Source organism: Saimiri boliviensis, chromosome 15 (assembly GCF_048565385.1).
Source record: "Saimiri boliviensis isolate mSaiBol1 chromosome 15, mSaiBol1.pri, whole genome shotgun sequence".
Taxonomy (NCBI): Eukaryota; Metazoa; Chordata; class Mammalia; order Primates; family Cebidae; genus Saimiri; species Saimiri boliviensis.
Window position 1 is genome coordinate 12,057,558 of NC_133463.1, and position 23,672 is coordinate 12,081,229.

Genomic DNA, 23,672 nt, shown 5'->3' on the forward strand with positions numbered 1-23,672 from the left:
AAGAGCAATTTTGTCTGTAATGAATACCTCTGGGACTGCACAGAGTAATCATGTGAATGTTACACTGAAGACTGGTTTGAGTAACTAGTCTGGGCTTGTTAAGATGCCAGACTTTGTTAGACTAACTTGATTACTCAGAGCATGGCAGCTTTATCATTCTATCGGGTCAAAGGTCAAAAAGTCAAGTTAATGTTACTTCTGAAATTTCTGCCAAAAGGAACCAGTCTAAAAGGAATTGGTCTAATTTACAGTTTAAACTTATGTCACGATCATGGAGACTTTATGGCCCACAGTAAAGAGATTATTTTTTGAAAGTACTCTAAAAATATACTATCTAGTCCTTTTTGTCATACCTCATTTACACTCTAACCTGGAGAATTTTCTCATTAGGAAAACATGAAACTAAAAAAAAATAGAGAGTCATTAATATATTTGTAAATCTTAAAACATAATTCTAACAGTAGATTTGAGAGACTATTGTACAAAAAGAAATTTGGAGCACACTACTGTTTCTAATACATTGCATTGCTGATGATAAACAACAGCAGGTTATTGTAACAAGCACTGACTGTCATTGTCTACTTTATTATCATGTTAACTCTTAGAGTCTTGCACTTGAAATAATTCTCTAAGGAGGAGGGAGTGCTGGAAGCGCCTCTTAATACATAAAAGCACTGGCATGCAGATAAAGGGCATTGTCTATTGCAATGGACAGGACAGGGCTGGGTTTGCTAAATGTCTGCAATGCAGGGTCAAGAATCACTGCAATGGGGGCAGGGCACAGTGGCTCACACCTGTAATCCCAGCACTTTGGAAGGTCAAGGCAGGAGGATCACTTGAGGTCAGGAGTTCAAGACCAGCCTGGGCAACATGGTGAAACCCTATCTCTACAAAAATTAGCCGGGCATGATGGTAGGAGGCGGAGGTTGAAGTGAGCCAAGATCATGCCATTGCACTCCAGCCTGGGTGACAGAGCAAGACTCCATCTCAGAAAAAAAAAAAATCATTGCAATGTAAGACTCAAGTATTCATATGATTAAAAAATGTACACAAAATATTTTAGTTGATTTGTTCATCATCTTTCAACAAACAATGCTGCATACCTCTGATATGTCAGACATTATTCCAGGCATAGGAGAGACAGACAAAACAAGAATGAGCCCTACCTTCAGGAGCTCACAATCAGGTGAGCAAGACAAGGACATCCCTGGTGATACCAGTGTGCCAGCCTGGGGCAGTAGCTCATGCCTGTAATCCCAGCACTTTGGAAGGCTGAAGCGGGTGGATCACAAGGTCAGGAGATCAAGACCATCCTGGCCAAGATGGTGAAACCCCACCTCTACTAATAATACAAAAATTAGCCAGGCATGCCGATGCACATCTGTAGACACAGCTACTCAGGAGGCTGAGTCAGGAGAATCGCCATAACCAGGAGGCAGAGGCCGCAGTGAGCCGAGATGGCATGACTGCACTACAGCCTTGGAGACAGGGTGAGACTCTATCTCAAAAAAAAAAAAAAAAAAGATACCAGTGTGCCATCTGCTACCCAGGGACAAATACACACCACAATAAAGTAGCCTTGTAGACAGTGGCAAGGCGCTGAGGTGTGTATCATTCAGCAAATATGAGGAAAAGGAAATGAGAGAAGGTAAGATGAGTTCCTGAGAAACTGTGAGGCCTAGAACTAAGGCAGAAATTGTGTAGCTGGAAAAGAGGAGATGGATTCAAAAGTTGGGCCAAAAAGTAGAATCAAACTATCTGGAATTAACCAAAGGCTGAATGACAAGGGAGACTCCCCAAGTCTCTGCTGTGAGTGTTTGGACAGGTGGTGGTAACACTTAGGCCATATGGGAAAAAGAGAAGTTTGGGGCTGAGGAAGCAGGTGGGAGGTGATGAGTTGTGGTTTGATGAACCGATATGTTGAATTTGAGCTACTATCAGGGACAGGTACCCCGAGGAGTTAGAAATCAAACCTGAAATTCACATGAAAGCTGTCCTGGATATATACTTGCTCTTCAATTTTATATTCAAAATGTACCTTATGAACTGTATGTCAAATGCTTAGTTGTAACTGATTCCAGGAAAACATAATATTGCTATATTTTATCATTCTTATTTTTAATCTTGAGATTTGAGAGATCAAGTAAGAGACAGAATTCCAGAGGGAGTTGGGAGTTGGGGAGAGAGAAAACTGCCCGCAATTTCAGAATCCTCTAAAATATGATCTCGGGCCAGGATATTTTATATTTAGGGCTTACTATAATGCCCAGAGTGAACAACAAAACATAGTTCAAACTTAAAGGATAACTGTTCATGGAATGAAGAAGGAATACAGGAAGGAAAGCAGGAAGGTGGTGGGCAGGGAGAGGGGATGAAGGAAGCGGGGCGGGGGAACGAAACAGAAGGAAATGGTTTAGCAGAGCAAAGGCCAAGGTCCAGGAGGAAGTGATTTATTAAAAATCTGGTTCAATCAAGTAACCTGAGCTTCTCTATAACCTGATGCCAGTAAACTCTTCTAATTCTTTCTTAATATTAAAGAATTATTTCCTGTATAAAAAAGATAAGTCCTTTTGCCAGCGGAGGCAGGCAAGTGAAGAGCTGGGTCCTTGAGTCCAGGGTACTGGTGGAAAACACAGAATGAATGAACAGGCAGCTGTGGCAAAGGACGTTCACTTTTTTTTTCTTTTTTCTTTTTGAAATGGAGTCTTGTTCTGTCCCCGTGGCTGGAGTGTAGTGGCATGATCTTGGCTCACTGCAACCTCCGCCTCCTGGGTTCAAGCAATTCTCCTGCCTCAGCCTCTGGAGTAGCTGGGATCAAAGGTGGAATCCTCCATGCCCAGCTAATTTTTGTATTTTTAGAAGAGATGGGGTTTTGCTATGTTGGCCAGGCTGGTCTTGAACTCCTGATCTCAGGTGATCTGCCCAGCTCAGCCTTCCAAAGTGCTGGGATTACAGGCATGTGCTACCATGCCCAGCAGAAAAAGTATTCTTGAAACTGCCGCAGCAGAGGAAAGAACGGGGAAAGTCATGGCACATATTCAAAACTGAAAAATGAAATAAAATAACGTAGTGCTGCAGAAAGTTCTGATGAAGAGAACCAGACTTCTCTTCTGCTTCCTTTGATGTATTTCCTTCACATGAACGTTTATATCTTGAGAACAGCCTCATCTAAAGGACTACAAAAGGCACTACAATTATTCTAGGAGCTGGAGAAAGGGGCTGAAGTTTTACCAGGAGATAACAGAACCCCATAGCATGCATATCTGAATGGGCTGAGAAAATTCTGGAGAAAAGTCAGGGCTGAGGTGGGACACTCAATGGCCCTCTGTTTTGTTTTGCCCGCTGGCAGAACAAAATATTGGTCCAGATGTTTTATAAAATACATTTCATTGTATAGATTAAAGGTGTGCAACATGTTATGAGATACATATAGATAATAAAACAGTTAATATAATGAAGCAGATTAACGTATCTATCATCTCACATAGTTACCTATTTTATATGTGTGTGGCCAGAACAGCTAAAATGTACTCACTTAGCAAACATCTCAAATACTATATCACTGTTATTATTTTGAGACAGAATCTTGCTCTGTTGCCCAGGCTGGAGTACAGTGGCGTGATCTCATCTTACTGCAACCTCTGCCTCATGGGTTTAAGTGATTCTCTTCCTCAGCCTCCCGAGTGGCTGGGATTACAGACACGCACCACCATGCCTGGCTAATTTTTGTATTTTTAGTAGAGAGGGTTTCACTATGTTGACTTGGTTGGTCTCAAACCTGACCTCAAGTGATTTGCCCATCTCAGCCTCCCAAAGTACTGGGGTAACAGGTGTGAGCCACTGCGCCTGGCCCCAAATACTATATTATTAACTATAGTCCTCATGCTGCAAGTTACATCTCTAGACTTGCTGATCCTACATATTGCTACTCTGTATCCTTTCGGTCTAGATATTGTGCCTCAATCAAACAGGACAAGTTCAGAATGAGAAAGAAGTGGGTTTCTGACCAGGTGCTCATCCCGCTTGCTTTCATCAGCTTACTCACATTCTCCCACAAGCTCTAACAGGACAAAGTCTAGGAGGTATTAAGCAACATGGCCCCTTTAGCCAGGGTTTGGAAACACACAAAGAAATCTTGAGTTGCATAGTTCAAATTCTAACTAGAGTAAGAAAAAAGTTAAATAATGTTTAAATTAAAGCACCGAGTGACCAGCAAACTTACAGCTATTATAGGAGAAAACAGTCAGTATTCTAAGAATGGCACCAAAGTGGAAATCTTATGGGTTTTTATTACATACTTGTCAGGCTTATTATAGGGTGGTATATTCAATTTAAAAGCTACCTATCAATTATAAAACTATATGCAAAAAGTTTTAAAGATTTGTATACTCTAGCTTAAGAGGTAGAGAATGCATGCAGAAGATAGTGCCAAAGAGCCCTTTGGGACTGTCTAAAAGAATATCATTAATTTTTACAGTGTACTTCCATTTCTGGAGCAGTTCCAGTATTGGCTTTCTATAAAAATCATTTCAAGTTTAGAATTATGCTATTTGCTTGCAGCAACATCACAGGAGCAGTAGTGCGCCATATGTTGCTACTTAGCAACTTAGTCTATAAGGCCCAAAGCATGTACTGATTTGAAAATTGAACAGGAATTATAATTGTTGAGTGATGCTATGAGGCAAGTTGTCTTGGATTACTAAACTATGCAGATGTTTGATGTTATGTAGGAAAAGGAACAAAACTATTTTTTCTTTTCCTGGAGGATGACTAAAATCTCATTTATGGTTGCCTAAAGGGGTAAATTGATTAAAATTCCCTAAAAGAATACCAGGTAATGAATTCTTGAACATACCATATTACAATAAACAAAAGGAATGTTAAGTGTAAAATTTAGCTAAGGCCATTCAACTTATGTAATTTGTGAAGTTTATTTTTCTCCAGAGTATGTATTATCTTACACTAGTCTAATTTTTAAAAAAGCACATTCTAATAACATTTTCATATATACTACATTATTTTTTAAAGTGTTTATTTCTGGCTCACAAGCCTGCTCTATTTTTAAAAGGCACGAAAGTATTTGGGGCTCTTCACTTCTTCTTTACAAATTATCACTGGTATTCAAAACATTCTTAGTAACTCCTGACTGACATATGAGGAAAAACAATTTTAGTTGTTTGATTTCAGTAAGGGCTTAATATTATGCATTGTACTTGAATTTAAAAATCTAAAGAGCTAAGTCGTTATGATGTATATGTTCTGAATTTCCAATCCTTTATCCAAAACTCTTTAAGACGGACATAATGATTCTCTGAGAGGGAGCAGCTGCTTTATAACAGCCATCATTTATTGAGTTTGTGTTTCTACTGTTTCAAACAAATTCAATTAGCCCTTACACTTCAAAACCCTAAAGGCACCAAAGAGATGATACCAGGTTGCTTTAATCTAATAGTAATACTAAACTTGTCAGTACAGTTTTGGGATTGATGGTTAGAAGAAAATTAATAGTAACATTTTTCATTTTTTAATCAAACAGTCCTATTCAGAATTACCGATGGATCTTGGAGGCTACTTAGCCAAATGAATTCAGTTAAGGAAGAATTCTAAAGGCAAAGCTCAGCCTTCCAAAGGTATTCTTAGAGTGATCAGCTCAGTTGAATGGAAGGAAATACAGTCAGGATCTTTGAACTTCACAATGACCTTTTCAGCTGAACAATACACTGTAGTTTCCAGAATATCTGCCAGAGAAGGCAGTGATCCTAATGACTTCTAAATGCAAAGTTCAGGGAGATGCAGGCCTGCCTCTGTTTTGAGTTAAGTACAAGACATTTTGTTCACAGAGTGCACCCTTAACATATACATTAGATTTAATCCACTGACAACTTTAATGAGGAAAAGAAAGTTTTATGCTCCCTCCCAACCCCATTCTCCAACTCCCCCCAGTTATTAAATCTATATGAGTGCATATGTAGGCATTGAACATTACTAAGAGTTTATTTTAGAATCACAAATAAAGGAAACTCCAATCTACCATGGTTTTTACCATTCTAGAAAAGAATACGTTTATGTTAACAAAATGTTCCTGTGAACTCTCCCTCGCTTTCACTTATTCACTTATTTATTTTTGCCTACAATGTTCTTATATTTTACATTATGCTGGTATCCAAGGACAGTTATAATTTTGCTTTAAATGTTCCGCTGAATGAAAGGACCTGGTCTTAAGTATCTAAAAATAAATAGTCTTTTTTTTAATTGCATTTTAGGTTTGGGGGTACATGTGAAGAACAGGCAAGATTGTTGCATAGGTACACACATGGCAGTGTGGTTTGCTGCCTTCCTTCCCCTCACCTGTATCTGTCATTTCTCCCCATGCTATCAAAATAAATAAATAAATAAATAAATAAATAGTCAAGCATTTACTTTTATCAATGTAACAATTTACATTCTCATTGGACTTTTGTTGTCACTTCTCATGATTAAATACTTTGTCAACTATTCCCAGTGAAAGGTATACAAAGATGCCCTTGAAAGGTTTCAATCATATCATGTTTTTTGGCCTGAAAACTCCTCCCCAGTTCTCACTTCTTACCTTCCCAGGAGATCCTGAAAGCAGCCTTTTAACCCCACCGGCCATGGGATTTGGGTTACAAATATTACATTTTGTTGAAAATGGCCCCAGCCGTTGATAATTAAAGCTATTTGTGACACGTGTAGCTTAGTAGCTTATAATGATTAACTCATCTACAGTCAGAGGCACAAATAACCTGCACCTGTAAAGACTTTATTTCCTAAAGGTAAAACAACTGTTTAGGAAAGATCATGCTGGCAAAACAGCTGCTTGCCGTTCTGGAGAGGAAACAAGGTAGTATCTTTCAACAAATGCCAACTCCAGCGTTTTATCAGCTCTATCTCATTAACTGGAAACAAGGCTTAAATGCTTTGTTTATAAATTATGATTATTCCTGATTGCGGCAGTTACTGATAGTGCTACTCATTTGCAATGCAACTCTTTGAATTTGTTTAATTACAATTTGAAACAAGGCAGAGAAGATTAATTAACCCACCTGGCTGGCTGGCACATAGTCCTGGCTGGGCTCTGTCATGCTCATATACATGTTCTCACCGTCAAACTGCGAATGAAATAATAGTAAACATTCAGCAATCTTGACTGTGGGTATGTTTGGTTTTTATTTGTTTTGTTTTGTTTTTTAACCATCAAACTGGAAAACAGTAGCCATAAAAAAATACTGCGGCTGGGACTATGGAAAATCTGTCACAGCAAGCGAGCCGCATCTTTCCTTTGATGTTTCTGTTGTCATCCTTACTGACCCTGGATGTCAGTGATTTGGAGTAATTAGTGCTCTAGTAATTACAGCAAGCAAGCAAGAAATGAATGGTTTCCTTTCATCTGCAATCTGTTTTAAAACAAAATGGCTCATTTTGCACGCCATGTATACATATTGCAGTTCAGTTGTAATGAAGTATTAAATGAATGGCATGCTTTCTGAAAGAAAAGAATTACAGAAAATACATGAAGGCACAGCTCGGTGGATTCTGAGTTTAGCTCTCAAAAAAGAAAAAGTGCAGAGTTTTCATAATAGACTAAAACTGGCATCACCATAATAGCTTCCTGATTTAAAAAATTTAACTTTATAATAATATTTGAAAAGAGCATGTGCCACTATAACCATGGCTAAGAATGTTAATAACAATGAATAACAATAAAAATACACAGGCACAATGAAATACTCCTTTCTGAAATTTTTCAAAGACATAGAATTCATGTATTACAAATGCATAGAAATTCACACACAAATTTTCAAGTTAGGAAAATGATGAAAGAAATTCGCAGGGGCAGCACAATTGGAGAACTATCAAATAGTTCAAGCAACAACAATAACAACAACAAAATATTTTTCATTATGTGAGTTTTCGAAAGTAGTCATCACTCTATTCAGACTTAATCCCCAGCTAGTTTTAGTCACTTGGTAGGTGAGAAAAGCACTTCTTTTTTAGTTAGAGGAAGAATTTTTCCAAGGTAATAATCAAATGGAAGAACACAATCAACTTCACAGAGCTAGGTCTGAATACATTTTCATTGGTGGACTAATTTCAGAAATGGGAACTTGGAAGTCTGAATAATTACTTTTTGAAAGAGAATAGTATTATTGATAGTGGTGCAAACCATGGTACTGTGGATATACCTTATATATGGTGTTACATTGCAACATAAAAAACACTGTGTTATAGATATCTCATTCCAACATGAACTGCTTGCAGAAGAAGGTTATAGCAACATGAGGGCCGCGTGGGTGCCCTGAAGATTCACATCAACATAAGCTGTAAATAAAGACCTCCCTAAAGACATGGAGGCACTCAGGAGACTAAGCTCAGAGAATCAAAGGATTTCTTCACACATCACCCTACAGATATATTTCACATTATGTGAACAACTTATCAAAACAGATACAAAATTACTTATTGAAAGATGTGGTTGTTGGAGCAAATAAAATATGACACAACTGGAAAAAGAAGAGCTGGGCGTTTTCGTTGCTCTGTCAACTGGCTCAAGAGCCCAGAGTTCAAGTGACTTACCCCAGGTTGCTTTTCCATTGAACAGGTGAACACTTTCAACCCAAAGATAGGCCAGTGCCAACCAATCTGCTTGTTACTCCTAACAGCTCAAGACCTAACAAAGGGCCTCAATGCGTATTTCTTCATCTCCACCCACTGTTGGAGTACACTGGTTTGTTTGCACATGTTTTTCGTGTTAAGGTGCCAAGGAACCATTTAAAATATGGACAGTTTCTCTGACTGTAACAAGTTAAACTGAAGAAGTGGAGTGAACCAAATACTCCACTGCCTGTGCATATTCTATAAATGTGTTACTTTCTATTTCATCTTCTCTAACTCATTTTCTAAATCTGGTGTTGTTCTCAAGCCAGCTCAAGGCTTTGACGTTTTGGATTGAGTCTATCCAACATGTGCGCTAATTGAGTAGATTCAGTGTTACTGCTTTTGATGAAGACTTTTTCCTCAACAAGTACCAATACTTGGGTAATACTGAGCCAAGACTAACACAGCATTTTACAATGAAAGACATGTGGCTATAGGCATTATAGATATATTTTAAAGTACATTTTATATTCCTGCCACCTGTATCTTTACATGTATTAACTGATTTAAGCATCACAAAACCAAGAGTTGGGTAATATTATTACCTGTATTTTACAAGAGAAGATACAAAGGCACAGATAAGTGCAGCTAGACACTTCAAGTTACACAGCTTGTGAGAGGCAGGGCTGGAATGCACACCCACACCCCCTGGCTTTTTAGCTGCGCATGCAGTTCAACACCAGAATGTATCAATATATTCTGAATCATAATGATGCGCCAGCTATCAATTCTGAAAATAATATCAAAAATTATCAAAGAGAGTGATGACATGATCTCAATGACACTGGCATGTTATCCAGAATTTGTGGTATTGTGAGAATTTTGTTAAGTGTCATGAGGAGCTGTCAACCTAGTATTTGGCAGATTACCTCTGGATGCCTAAAAAACCAAGAAAGGGTATGTTGGTTAATTCTACATGACAACTTGAGTAGGCCATGGGCTGCCCAGATATTTGGTCAAATATTCTTCTGAGTGTGTCCATGTGGGTGTTTCTGAGCGAGATTAACATGTGAATTGATAGACTGAGTAAAGCAGATTGCTCTCCCCAACGTGGGTGGGCCTCGGCCAATCAGTTGAAGGCTTGACTAGAAAAGTGAGGGCTGACCAGAGCAAATGAATTCCTCCTGTCTGACTGTTGAGATGAGGTATAAGTCTTTCTCTGTTTTGGGGCATAGCTTGAAATAACATTGGCTCTTGATGGACCTCAAACATGCCAGCTTTTGGTCTAAAACTACACCATCAGTTCTCCTGGCTCTCCAGCTTGCCGACTACAGATCTTGGGACATCTCAGCATCCATAATCTGGTGAGCCAATTCCTTATACTGAAGCTCTTTTGATAGATAGATAGAAGGTAGAAAGATAGAGAGATAGAGATATAGACAGATCATCTATCCATTCATCTAGTTGGTTTTGTTTCTCTGGAGAACCCTAATAGAGGTGGCTTTTAAAAATTACTATCAGGATATTCAGAACTCCTCCAAAAGTGTATTTCTGGGGAGCCTACAATATAGAAATGCATTTACTTCATGCTATCACTTGCTTTCTAGAGGAGAAGAGCCATGTTAATTTTGCTAGGAGACTCTTTGGTCTCAGTTCCTATCACGTCCACTTCGTGTGCTCCAGTGTATCCCACACACATAATCACACCTCTTTGTCCAGAATGCCTTCCTTCCCTTTTACTTGTGGCAATGCTTTGTAGACTCCTCACCTCCCCTTAGTGAGGGCTAGGCTGTCTCCAGGCTCTGGGCTCCCCCAAGCACCCCTCTGTTTCTGGGCAGGTTTTGTTGGGGGATTGATTCCACTAGACTATGAGCCACCAGAGAAAACAGTGCACACCTTCCTTATCTTTAGTGCCCCTATAGCTTAGGGCTGGCACGTAACAGGTCTTCAGAAATGTTTATTGCCTAAGTAGCAAAAATGGAAACATATGTGCTGGATTAAATATATTATCTTTCTAGAGAAGGTGGCGACTTGAGAAGAGGAAGAAGTTCATTTTTTAGAGAATGGTTTGAAGGCAGTTGATTCAGTCTTACAATGAATTAAAACTGATATAGGCGCAGAAGCCCTTAAAGAGAACAACAACAACAACAACAACAAAAAAGAATAAAACAAAAAGAAAGTACAGAAATGGCCAGGACACCATTACTCAAATGTTAGATTCAGTTCTTCCTCAATACTTTGATTTAATAAAATTTTATTTAATATAAAACATGTAGACTGGCCAGGAATCAAGAGACCTGGCTATAAATAAAATATGTATGCCCTATTTCTGAAGAATCTTGAGCTGCCAAATAAAAATACATATGTGTATCAGAACAGGCATAGTCATTCCCCCTGTGGTTAAAAGATTATGATTGGACATGCCCCTGAGCCCAGTGGAGAAGAGTAAGCCAAGATCGCAGCATGCACGGGACCTTTCCCACCCCTCTATCAGGTTAATGTTATCACTGTGTTGTCACGGCTCCGTCTAACCACACCCGGTCCAGGAGCTGGTTCCACGACTCTCAGCAGGCCTCCTGCTGACCCAACAACCTTAGAATGCACCCCATGCCATGGGCTTGTGGACAGTTGTCACTTAAAGTAGAGTTATAGTTCTTGGTCTTAGAAGTGTGGTTTTACAACGATTCCTGAAACCATCACATTGGATTCTCAGGTCATGATTGAAGAAATAGACTTTTTGTTGTTTATGAGGTCCATCTGGGGACAGAACTGAGGTTTGGATTCTTAGTAGAAGAGTTTTCCACTATGACATGCTGCTTTTTACTCCAACACTCACAAAGAGTGAGGAATCAGACTCTGACTACAGCTTTATACTCCATCTTCATAAGAAGTGGAAATAGACTCAATGGCTATTTATAGCTGGTGTGTATGTGTACACCCTAAAAACCTAAAGGCACAGTATTCACATTACCACATTCTAATGACCCCATTTCACTCTACCTGGATTACAGATTAGATCAGAATTATTAGTAATTTTTGCAACAAAATCATTTTTATTAAACATAACTGCATTTCCTTACTCTGTATAATTATCACAGTTATTATTCTTAGAAGTCAACTGAATTTAGGCATCATAACTTTTCAAAATATATCTAAGTATACTAGGGCTTTTAATATCCATGTATTCTCAATTTAAAACCTGAAGCCAAGTTTGAAAGAATAAATAGGCTGATTTATTTAAATCTAAATGTAAATGGCATCAACCCAGGATTAGCCTTCCTGACCAAGCACTTTTAGACTCTTTATTGTGTTTTTATTTCAAAGCACCAGGGGATGCAATCATATAAAAGTCATTCATAATCTACTACTTCAGTTTTTTGAAATTGTTTTTAGAGGATATTAACCAAACCCGTAATCCCAAAGAGCTTTCAAACTAGGTAGTTATTATTTCTTCTATTTAAAAATTGAAAGGAGTAATCTAGCAATATCTGAACACAGTGAATGATGAGCAAAAATGGGCGATATTAGGCTACTGAAATCACAAAGACAAGGAAAGTCAAAAATAGAATGTGAAGTGTAAATCAGTCATTGGCACTGGTACAGAAAATAGGAACATTTTAGGGAAACCATTAAAAGAAAATCAGAAAACTGCTGCTGAGGGGGAAAAACAGCCTCATGGAATTCACGAAACAGGACCACATTGTGTTGCCTATAAAGGGAAAAAGCTTACATTTCTGGGTGTTTTCTGAAAGAATATTTGATACTTTGATGTTTGAAAGAAGGGCCAAAAATGGAAATGTTTATAATACGGGGTCAATTTGATATTTCTTAGAAAATGCATTATAATAAATCATTTTTAGAGAGGTTAATATCCCTAAAATAAAATTTCCACTTTTGTATTCCTTGGCCCAATATAAGACTACAAGTCATCTATTTTTTTTGGTAACAGAAGCAATAAGTTTGGGCAATGAAGACTTTGCTGTTTCCTAGAAGCAACGCATTTTGAAAGTTAAGCATCAAATGAGGGCTGATAATGTGCATAGTTCTAATGCGGTTCCCATGCACAATCACACAGATCCAGTGGAAATTGAGCAAAGCTAACTCCCACACTAACTGCACATCTTCACCAGTCTCAAGGAAAGATGTCAGGAGGCACTGGAGAAGGAATAGGTGTCTATCTCCTAGTGTCACGGCTGAGCCTGTTGATGCAAGATAGTCTTAAGTCAGTCTGCCTCCATGCCGAGTCCAGCTGAATGAAACTGGTTCTGAGCGTGGTACACCTGCAGAAGTGGATCACGCTGGAAGGAAAGAGGTCAGACTGAGCTAAGGCTATCAACACCCAAAGGAAAGAAAGCAAAGTTGCTCTGCTAGTGCTTTGTATGGATGTACATTCCAACCCAGGAGCACACAGAGCTGAACTAGGGAAGAGCAGTCCCTTTTGGTTGGGCTCGTTCACTTGAACTTGAGTGGTAAATACTCGACTACACATCTGAATGGTATGGAGAGGAAGAATGGCCCAGGTTCAGAGCAGCTGCTTGGAAGACTTGGCCTTGGGTGGGCAAAAAACAGTGCTAGACCACAACTTAGAAGCTGGACTCCACTTTGAGGCTGAGTTTGTATTCTCATTTTTGTCCCAGTGATATATTTATCTGGGGAATATTAGATATTATTTTTGTTAATTGTGAAAACTGAAATTTTCAATAATAATAATACTATGCATTTATCCCAAACCTGTCCTTGTAAACGCTGTTGTACAATGTGGCTCAATGGCATGAATCTCAAGAGAGAAACACGACAGTTTCCCTCTGCTATGAAGGGTGTGGCTACAATGCAATGTTTTTCATTGTTGCATTTTTTTTTAAACAAATACACCAAACTTATGATTTAGGTTATTCTTTTAATTAGTATTATTTTAAGTAGTCACCTAGTAAGTTCTGCAAGTAAGATAATGATGCCACAGTAGTTCAAACCAGTTTGAACTTCTTCCTTTAGAGGCACTCTCTAATTCCACTAAATAGATGAAGCCATTTAATTTTTGTAATAATCCTGTAACATTATTACTCTTATTTTATAAATGACAAAACGCAAAAGAGGCCAGTCACTTGTCTGTGATGGATCCAGTTACATGCTTCCCAGATCTCCTCAGCCTGCCTGAATCTCAGGCTTCTGACCTTTGCTTCCAGGAATAGCTCATGCCATTCCCATGTAGCCTCCAGAGGCACCACTTCTATTGCCACCACAACCACAAACCAAGGTGTCCCCAAGCGCAGCAGTAATTTATATAGAGAAGCTCTGCACCTGGACTGGAGCTGAGGCGGTTTGGGGTAACATACCCTGAGAGTGCAGGGGAATTCCCTATTGTCCCGTGGAAGGATTGGCCCATGGTGTCCCCTGTGGCACCTCTATGTCCCTCATACCCAGCAACCACTCATGAATTGTTGCAAAGCTATGGCCACTTGGAAATATACACCTTATGTTTTCTTTTCCCTACCTCCCTGCCTTGCTTACATTCCCCTCACTCTGGTTTCCCTGGGCCTGCATTCCCAGCATTCAAGCTTTTACTGCAGGCTCTGCTTTCTGGGGAATTGGACAAAAATAGTGCCCAATGATACCAGTTAGTAAGTGACAACACTCTTTAACTACAATCCTATACTAATCTCACCCCATCTTTGTTCTGCTTTCATTATATTAAAGAGTCATTGAGTCTATTTTAATTCCCTATGCAAAGACAGAAACAAACTTATGAAACAGTGATAAATAAAGATACAAGAATTGCCTATATCGTGAAAGCATTACTCCATTTGAAAGAAAAAAAAAATGCAAGTTTCTAGAAAACTTGATTAACCCCAAACTTTCAGCACCAAGCAATCCATTTTCATTTTGTATTGTTTAAGAAAAGAATGTGTGGACGAAAGCTTAACTATAAAACCATTCTGGTAACTTTAAGGAAAGTAAGTTTAATAAAATGAAAATATGGTTTTACAAAAAGGCCTCCATAGGGTGTCTGATATCAGAAAATGAGGAGCAAAGACATCTGCTTCTTTTTAGGGACCTTCTTTTTCAAATAAATTACCAAGTAGTTTCTGAAATTCTATAATTATTAAAGTTGTAAAACTATACCACATAGTTCAAATTCAGCACAGTTTCAAATGATTTGTTCAGAACATTCCTCTGACTTTTCATGTTTTAGACAAAATTTTTTCTGAATCCATCTATGAAGGAAACAATTTGAGAAGCACATTCAAACTTGCTGCCGAAATTCACTTATTTCCACATCATATCGGCTCTCACCTCATTTACCACAGTACCTAAATTCAACATATATGTGGAATGAAAAGTATGAAAGTAATTACTTTTGGGGGGTTGGACCTTTTATTGCTGGTATTTCTTATTAATCACAGTGAATACTTTTCAGTATCCAACAGACACATAGAGAAAAAGGTGAGAATATTTTTCTACACATATCTGGTTTGGAAGAGTATGCTCAGTTCTGGGAACCTCAAAACAAGAAAAATATAAGACTAGTAAGTCAAGGCACTGGAAAGGTTATGGGAATAGAATGACAGATGTGTTAAAAAGAGCAACAGAGAAGTTGTATTTAGGTGACCATTGAGTGGGTTGAAAAGATAAAACTGTTAAAAAAGTCCAAGGACAAACAATTCTTGAATAATTTTGAGATTAAAAGTGGTAGTATCAAATAAAAATAAAAATAAGAAGGTACAGGGTTATTAAGATGGAGATTCTCACTTCCCTATTATTATTACTCAGACAAACTACATTGTGACTAAGTCTAACAATTATGTGATAGGAATAGACTTTTGTGATTAAACTCTCCCAGGGGTAAGACAGGTGTGGAATGGTATTTTTGGTATGTTCAGGCACCCTGACCAATTTGAAACACATGAGGGTCAGTCTAGAGCTACTCCACTTTTTTTTTTTTTTTTTTTTTTTTTGAGACGGAGTTTCACTCTTGTCACCCAGGCTGGAGTGCAATGGCGGGATCTCGGCTCACCGCAACCTCTGCCTCCTGGGTTCAGGCAATTCTCCTGCCTCAGCCTCCTGAGTAGCTGGGATTACAGGCACACGCCACCATGCCCAGCTAATTTTTAGTATTTTTAGTAGAGACGGGGTTTCACCATGTTGACCAGGATGGTCTCGATCTCTTGACCTCATGATCCACCCGCCTCGGCCTCCCAAAGTGCTGGGATTACAGGCTTGAGCCACCGCGCCCGGCCGCTACTCCACTTTTTAAAAGAGATATGAAAATATGTCATTTTAAAGAACTGGATTAAATGGCAAATCCTTCAGGACACTGAATATGAGTATGGATTTGTCCATTGTGAACTGAAGCAAAGCTCTGTTAACATATCTTTTACATTTTAAGGAATCTGAGAAGTTATTCAATCCATCATTATGTCCAAAGTATACAATGTTTTATTTTTCACATCTTCAAATACATATAGTTATATCCATTATTGCCTACTTGCCTTTGATAAAACTTCAGGATCTCATGTAACTTTCCCTGATAATTTATCCAAATTGTTATGAAGATTATAGAATATTTCTCCTTACTTTAGTTTAAGCCTTCACACGTAGGATGTGTCCTTCGCAAGGCATATGCATTCAATGTATTTTTTGATTTTCAGTTCCAAAGTGTCTTTGCTTATATAGCTCTAACTACCCCCTCTATCCCTAGATCATTCCCTACTCCTGTTTGATTTTCTTATAGCGTTTTTCAAATGCTTCATCCTCCTTTTTGACAATGTCCATTTTGTCATATGTTGCCAAAAACATGTCAAAGCCAAAACTGGAAGACTTGCTGGAAACAGCGTGCCTGCTTCTACTGAAAGCCTTATTGATTCTGCACTGTGAAAGATGATTGGTGCCTCTTTTCTTACTTTCTGAAATGTCACCATGTGATGCCCTTTTGCTGAAAAAGTTGGAGAACAAAGTATCCCCACATGATGCTAACAGGTGTAAACCACCTAGTGTGGTCTTGCTGATCCATTAAAATTAAATGATCATCAATATACTCCTAGATAAAAATGTGATAATCATTCACTCATTCAACAAATGCTGATTCTGTGCCTACTTACATGCCAGGCACACACATGCATTAACTCATTTAATCCTCACAACAACCCCACAGATGGTCAGTATGCACGTTATTTTACCAATAAGGAAACTGAGTCCTAGAGATTAAGCGTTAAGTGTTTTTGACATCACTCCTGTCTGCATCTACCTCTCTACTTTCTCTTGTCACTCTACATTTTATCCTTGCTCAGTGATTTTCATATGTCCAGATAACCCTGCCTCTATGCTTACCCATCACCTCATCTGCCTGAATTACTTCTCCAGCTCCCAGTTCCTTTTATTTCTTCCCTTATTTACTAATAATATGATCACAAAATTTATCCTCCAGCTTGGAACATTTCTGACAGTGCCAGAAAGTAATATTACTAATTATGATTAAACAACAGGCAGAAACTCGAAGTCTTCCAGCCAAGGAAAACCTTATCATCAGAAGGTAATCCTTCCCTGACCTCATGGGTAATTTAGGTGCTTTCTTTGTACCTGTGTACGTGCTCTGTGGCATCTCGTGTTTATCCCAGCCCACATCTCTTTCTACTGTTATTACTTCACTAACTCTCCATATTGAACTATGAGCATTTTGACGGCAGAGACCTTTTGAACTGACCTTTCTGTCTCTCCAGCACTTAGCATAGACTTAGCACATTTTATTTACTCAATGATAGTAAATGAATCACATAAATCCAGGGCACTACTGTGTCTACTAAAAGTATTTCAGAGATCTCACCATTCCATTATTCTACAGTAACATTTATTCCAAATTCTTTCATTTCTAAATCAGTGTCTGTCCATGAAAATAGCCAATTTTCCTGGGGCACTGGAAACAAAGTTTCTGTAAACCAGATCATACTTTAGTTTTCCACATTTTCCTGTTTTAAAGGGACAGTTCAGTCACTCTAGTTTGAATAGTTTGAAAGGTAGTTCATTTTATCAGGGTTTAGATAATGGCTAAAAGCTTCCTGGTACCAAATAGTCAAGTCCTCAACCTCCTCCTTGATTCTGGGGTCCATTCTGATACGCAGATTATGCAAGGGCTGCTCCAGATCACACTGGTTTCTCCTTTTATGCCAACAGCAAGCTACAGGTGGTCACTGCTCTGAATCTGTAGCAGCACGATGAGGAAAAGTGACTAGACTGGCAGACACTGCCGTTCTTTCCATCTCGTGGCCCACATGGCATGTGGGAAATTCAGGGCTCTGCTTCTCTCGTACGTAAGGCAGAATAGGACAGAAGTGAGGACAGATTCTACGGTGGAGTGGGTTTGAAATAAGGAGACCCAGAGAGGAGCCTGGGTTCTGACACTTCCTAGCCAACTAGTCTTGGGAATGAGAGCAAAAATTGTTCTTGCTCTATGTAATTATGTCAGATTCAGATGAGATATGCAAGAGCATTTGTAAATTGTGAAGCACTATACATATGGAAACTATGGTACTTCCCCCTCATGGCAAGTTCGTTTGACTGTTTCCATCATTAATTGGAAAGATCAATAGGCGGGAAGTAGTGGAAAGAATCAACTTGTTGTGCCCTCAACTTGCCTGTGAAAAGGTCTTTAATATGGAAAGTTATATGTAGTGGGTTTTTTTTGGGGGGGGGTCTGAGTCTCACTCTGTTGCCCAGGCTGGGGTTAAGTGGCACCATCTGAGCTCACTGCAACCTTCACCTTCCGGGTTCACACAATGTTGTTGTCTTAGCCTCCAGAGCAGCTGAGACTACAGGCATGCACCACCATGACCAGGTAGTTTTTGTATTTTTAGTGGAGATGGGGTTTCACCATATTGACCAGGCTGGTCTTGAACTCCTGACCTTAGGTGATCCACCTGCCTTGGCCTCCCGAAGTGCTGGTATTACAGGCATCAACCACTGTGCCCTGCCTAGATATTATTTTTTATCTCTAGGTAAATGTAGTCATATCTGAAATATGAAATGATAGGAGGAAAGTAACAAAAGGGACACAAGAAAATAATAGTAAAATCACCAATTAAATGAAAACTTTGTAGATCATTATAAGTATATGTATATGCATGTAAGCATATGCAGATGTGTGTTCTTTATGTACACGTTTGTTTACTGTGTGTGCACAAAATATTTTTCTCTTGCAGTGTTTTTATTTGGCTAATGTTAAAGTTATTTCAGATTACCTAGGGAAACAGCTATTATAGCACAGTATCAAAAACTACAGACAAAACTGCAGGAGGCATTTTCTGAAAATGCAAAGTGCTGTTGAACTCTTCTCTTAATTCATACAGAAAATATTACCTAGTCATAACAAACTACACAATATTACTTTCACTAAAATTGCTTCAGGCTAATTTATTGTCATAAAATAAAGATATCAGACAGTTTGACATGAAAATATAAGGTTATACTTAAATGTAGTAGTATGATAGAGGATGATATGTCTCCTACAACATTTTATTATCCACAGCTTATTAGTTTTACACGTTAAATTATCCATAACAATCACTCTCTGTATTTAATTGTACTGTATAACAATTTTTGTTCTAGTTCAACAATTACATAACCTAGCTAGATACTTAAGCTCTTTCAGTAATCAATTAGTGTTTGTTATAATGCTCACATCAAAGAAATTATGTAATTTCCTCTCTTCTGCACATTTTTCACATTCTGTAAAAATTGCATTAATACCTTTTGCACATTTCATATTTGCTATCAAAAATTCTTGCATAAAATATTCTTTTACCATTAAGTAAATTAATATTAATGTTAGATTAAGTCGTTTTAAGATATTATTGCTTAAAATACCTTTGGAACAGTTCTGAGCAGAATGTACGTATTTTAAATAAATGAATCTTATTTCCAAGAAATCTAATGTTATTTGAGATGTTAAACTTGCAACAAATAACTTAAACATGTATTGAGAACAGGAGTCAAGTAAGACCGGGCTGGAAACTAAACATTAGAACAAGATTAAATCATCTAACATTTATTTTTGATTTTTATTTTAAAAGCAGAAGAATGTGGCCTTTTCTTCAGAGCTAATAGGACTTGCCTCAGAAAATGATAGGGTACCAATTCCCCATTCTACATAACGTCGGCAACAAAGCTCTTTGGATACTTGACAGGAAATATCCCACGTCTAATATTTAAAATTCATATTTTACAGGATCCCATTATATTCCATTTTCAGGCAGTGAACCTGCATTTGTAACACTCCATTTGTATTAGTGGTTCCAAAAGCTAATGCGGTTTCTCAAAACATGTACTTTCCAACTTTTATGTAGGTTATAAACAGCACTTTTAAAAACAGTGCATTTTCATACTGTCAGATGAATGAAAAGAAAAGGGCTTGTGAATATGCATTCTGAGTAAAGGCTGGGCAGCTCCACGCATCTGCTCTTTTCTCCATAAAACTCCTTTTCACATTGTATCTAGCAGCAGCCACCGAAAACTGATTTTTAGTCCAACATTCCTTAAGGTGTGAGGTTGACTTTATGAAGGGGTTCTGTATTGCCAATTGCATTAACCATATAGTATAAGTAATTCCATTATTTAGAAGGTTATTAGCATTGCCTTGGTTCTTTGTGGTTTCAAAGTTTTGTTTTGTTTTTGTTATTTCACTTGCTTGGCCATAGCTTTGCTCACTGTTATTGAATAATACTACATATTATGGTGGATATACAGTGCAACTCCCATTTTCTATGGAAGTGCTTTCCTTTTCCTCTTTCCTTCCCTCCCTGCCTTCTTTCCTTTCTTCCTCTCTCTCTTTCTTTCTTTCTCGGCTCACTGCAACCTCCACCTCCAGCTTCAAGCAATTCTCCTGCCTCAGCCTTCCAAGTAGTTTGGATTACAGCCATGAACCACCATGTCTGGCTACTTTTCGCATTTTTAGTAGAGACGGGGTTTCACCATGTTGGCCAGGCTGGTCTTGAACTCCTGACCACAGGTGAACCACCTGCCTCAGCCTCCCAAAGTGCTGTAATTACAGGTGTGAGCCACCATGCCTGGCCTGGAAAGTGGTTTTCAAATCAGAGTGATTTCACCCCAGCCTGAAGAGGGTATTTAACATATGACAATGTCTTGAGATATTTTTGATTGTTATGACTGAAGGATGCTTCTGGCATCTAGTGGATAGAGATCAGGGATGCTCCTATATACCCTATACTGCCCAGCCTCTGTAGAAAAGAATGATCCAGTCTCAGGTCAGCAGTGCTGCTGCTGAGAAACCTTTGTCTATGGCATGGGTTGAGTTTGTGGTTTTGGTCATTTTCATGACAAACTGTGAATTGAGAGATGAGGTCAACAATGAAATGATTCACTTAGGTAATAAAGACAGCTTAAATTCTAAATCAGGCAACAAGTATATATTTTTAAAGAATGGCTTAGCTATGGACTAGGTAATTTGTACAATGTGCTGTAATTACCCAACTCTTTTAGGGCCCATAGCACTATTCCCGGTGTTCGAGTGTGGTGTTCGAAAGAAGAATCAAAGGGCCTTGATTGTCTCAGGCTCACAACTCTGTTAACTCAAAATAAACGTACACTGTATTACACAAACGTTGGAGTTAAAATTACTCTGAGTGACTATCGAATAATAAAATAATTCAAACTACACATAAAACTGCCACTTGTCATGGTTAAAACCTAAAAGCTCTAAGAAAAATGACCAATTTGTTATTTAGGATTCTATTTATTGTTTCATGCGAAAAACAAATTATTTGTTTGCAAGATGCTGCATCTTCATTAAAATCATTAGTATTCTGAGTAAATGGCACTATTAATTTTATAAATGGAATTGGAATTTCACTGCTATGTTTCATGCAGTTCTTAGGACAAGTGAGTATCTACACAAGATGTTATCTGTGTATAAAGGTACACAAAGTAGTTACATGTAATTCACAGTATGCATTATTTTTTAAATAGTCTTACTAGAGAGCAGGCAGGAATTATAAATTGTTCGCATGCAAATATACATATAAAGTTACATATACATGCATAATTTACATTTATATCTATATATAGATTTAATGGATATATAATATATATGTTTTAATATATATATCCTTACATAGAAGTATGTACTTATATACATGTGTATATTGATAATGTGTGTAATGTATAAATATGTATGTGTTTGTTATATACACACATATATATGTATATACAGAGAGAGAGAGAGACAGAGAAAAGGGAATTGACGCCACAGCAATATAAAGTCATCGCTTCAACTGTTCTAACAAAGGGGAGTCTATGATCAGCTTCTCTTCTAGAAAAGCAAGTAAGCTAAATTAATTAGTCCTCAATTTGAAATGTATTTCATACTTTTTAGGAAGCATACAGGTATATCTAGGAAATACTGTGGGTTTTGTTCTAGACAGTCACAATAAAGCAAATATCAAAATAAAGCAAATTACACAAACGTTTTTAGTTTCTCAGTTTATATAAAAGTTATGTTTACAGTATACTGCAGTCTATTAAGTGTGCAATAGAATTATGTCTAAAAAATGTGCACAATGTAATTATAACATATTTTATTGCAAAGAAATACTAATAATCACTGCAGCCTTCAGCAAGTCATAATCCTTTTGCTGGTAGACAGTCTTGCTTTACTGTTAATGGCTGCTGACTGATCTGGGGTGGTGGCTGCTGAAGCTTGGAGTAGGTGTGGCAATTTCCTAAAATAAGACAACAATGGGCCAGGTATGGTGGCTCACACCTGTAATCCCAGCACTTTGGGAGGCCAAGGCGGGTGGATCATGAGGTCAAGAGATTCAGACCATCCTGGCCAACATGGTGAAACCCCATCTCTACTAAAAACACAAAAATTAGCTGGGCATGGTGGTGTGCCCCTGTCTTCCCAGCTACTTGGGAGGCTGAGGCAGGAGAATCGGCTGAACCCAGGATGCAGAGGTTACAGTGAGCTGAGACTGTGGCACTGCACTCCAGCCTGGCAACAGAGCGAGACTCTGTCTCAAAAAAAAAAAAAAAAAAAAAAAAAAAAAAGACAATAATGAAGTTTCCCACATCAGCTGACTCTTTCTTTCATGAAAGATTCTCTGCAGCATGTGATACTGTTTGATAGCATCCTACCTATAGCAGAACCTCAAAATTGGAGTCAATTTTCTCAAATCCTACTGCTGCTTTATCAACTAAGTTTATGGAAGATTCTAAATCTTTTGTTATTTCAACAATGTTCACAGCATTTTCACCAATGGTGATTCTATCTGAAGAAACCACTCTCTTTGCTTATCCATATGAAGACTCCTCATCCGTTAAAGTTTTATCATAAGATTGCTGCAATTCAGTCACATCTTTAGGCTCTACTTCTAAGTTTGGTTTGCTTTTTCCACCACATCTATAGTTGCTGCTTCTATTGAAGTCTTGAATCCCTCAAAGTCATTCATGAGTGGTGAATCAACATCCTTTAAATTCCTGTTAATGTGGATTATTTTGATCACCTTCTAAGAATCGAATGTTCTTAATGGCATGTTGAATGGTAAAATCCTCTCCAGAAGGTTTTTACTTTACCTTTCTCAGATCTATCAAAAGAATCATTATTTACAGCAGCTATAATCTTATAAAATATATTTCTGAAATAATAAGACTTGAAAGTAAAAATTTTACTTCTCAATCCATGGGCTGCAGAATGGATGTTATGCTAACAGATATGAAAACAACATTCATCTCCTTGTACATTTCTACCAGAGCTTTTGGGTGAATAGGTGCCTTGTGAGTGAACAGTAATAGCTTGAATGGAATCTCACTTTCTAAGCAGTAGGTCTCAACAGTGGGCTAAAAATATTCAGCAAATCATGCTGTAAAATGATGTAGTGTCATTGAGGCAGAGTAGATTGAATATAATTCTTAAGGTCTCTAGATTTTCAGAATGGTAAGTGAACGCTGGCTTCAACTGTAAGTCACCAGCTGCATTAACCATTAACAATAGAGTCAGCCTGTTCTTTGAAGCCAGGTATTAACTTCTTCCTAACTCTGACAGTCTTAGATGG

The 23,672-nt window shown here is 38.1% G+C and overlaps 1 protein-coding gene across 2 annotated transcripts in view; it reads right to left on the reverse strand.

Moving 5' to 3' along the window:
• Positions 1-23,672, reverse strand: part of TOX (thymocyte selection associated high mobility group box) — a 311,656-nt gene that overhangs the window by 146,184 nt on the left and 141,800 nt on the right. Inside the window, exon 2 of one of the 2 annotated variants that reach the window (XM_039464885.2) lies at positions 7,065-7,130. The exons of the other annotated variant lie outside the window; for it this stretch is intronic. Coding sequence (XP_039320819.1) covers positions 7,065-7,130 — 66 coding nt within the window. The remainder of the gene's footprint in view (positions 1-7,064; positions 7,131-23,672) is intronic. 2 annotated transcript variants of the gene reach the window in all.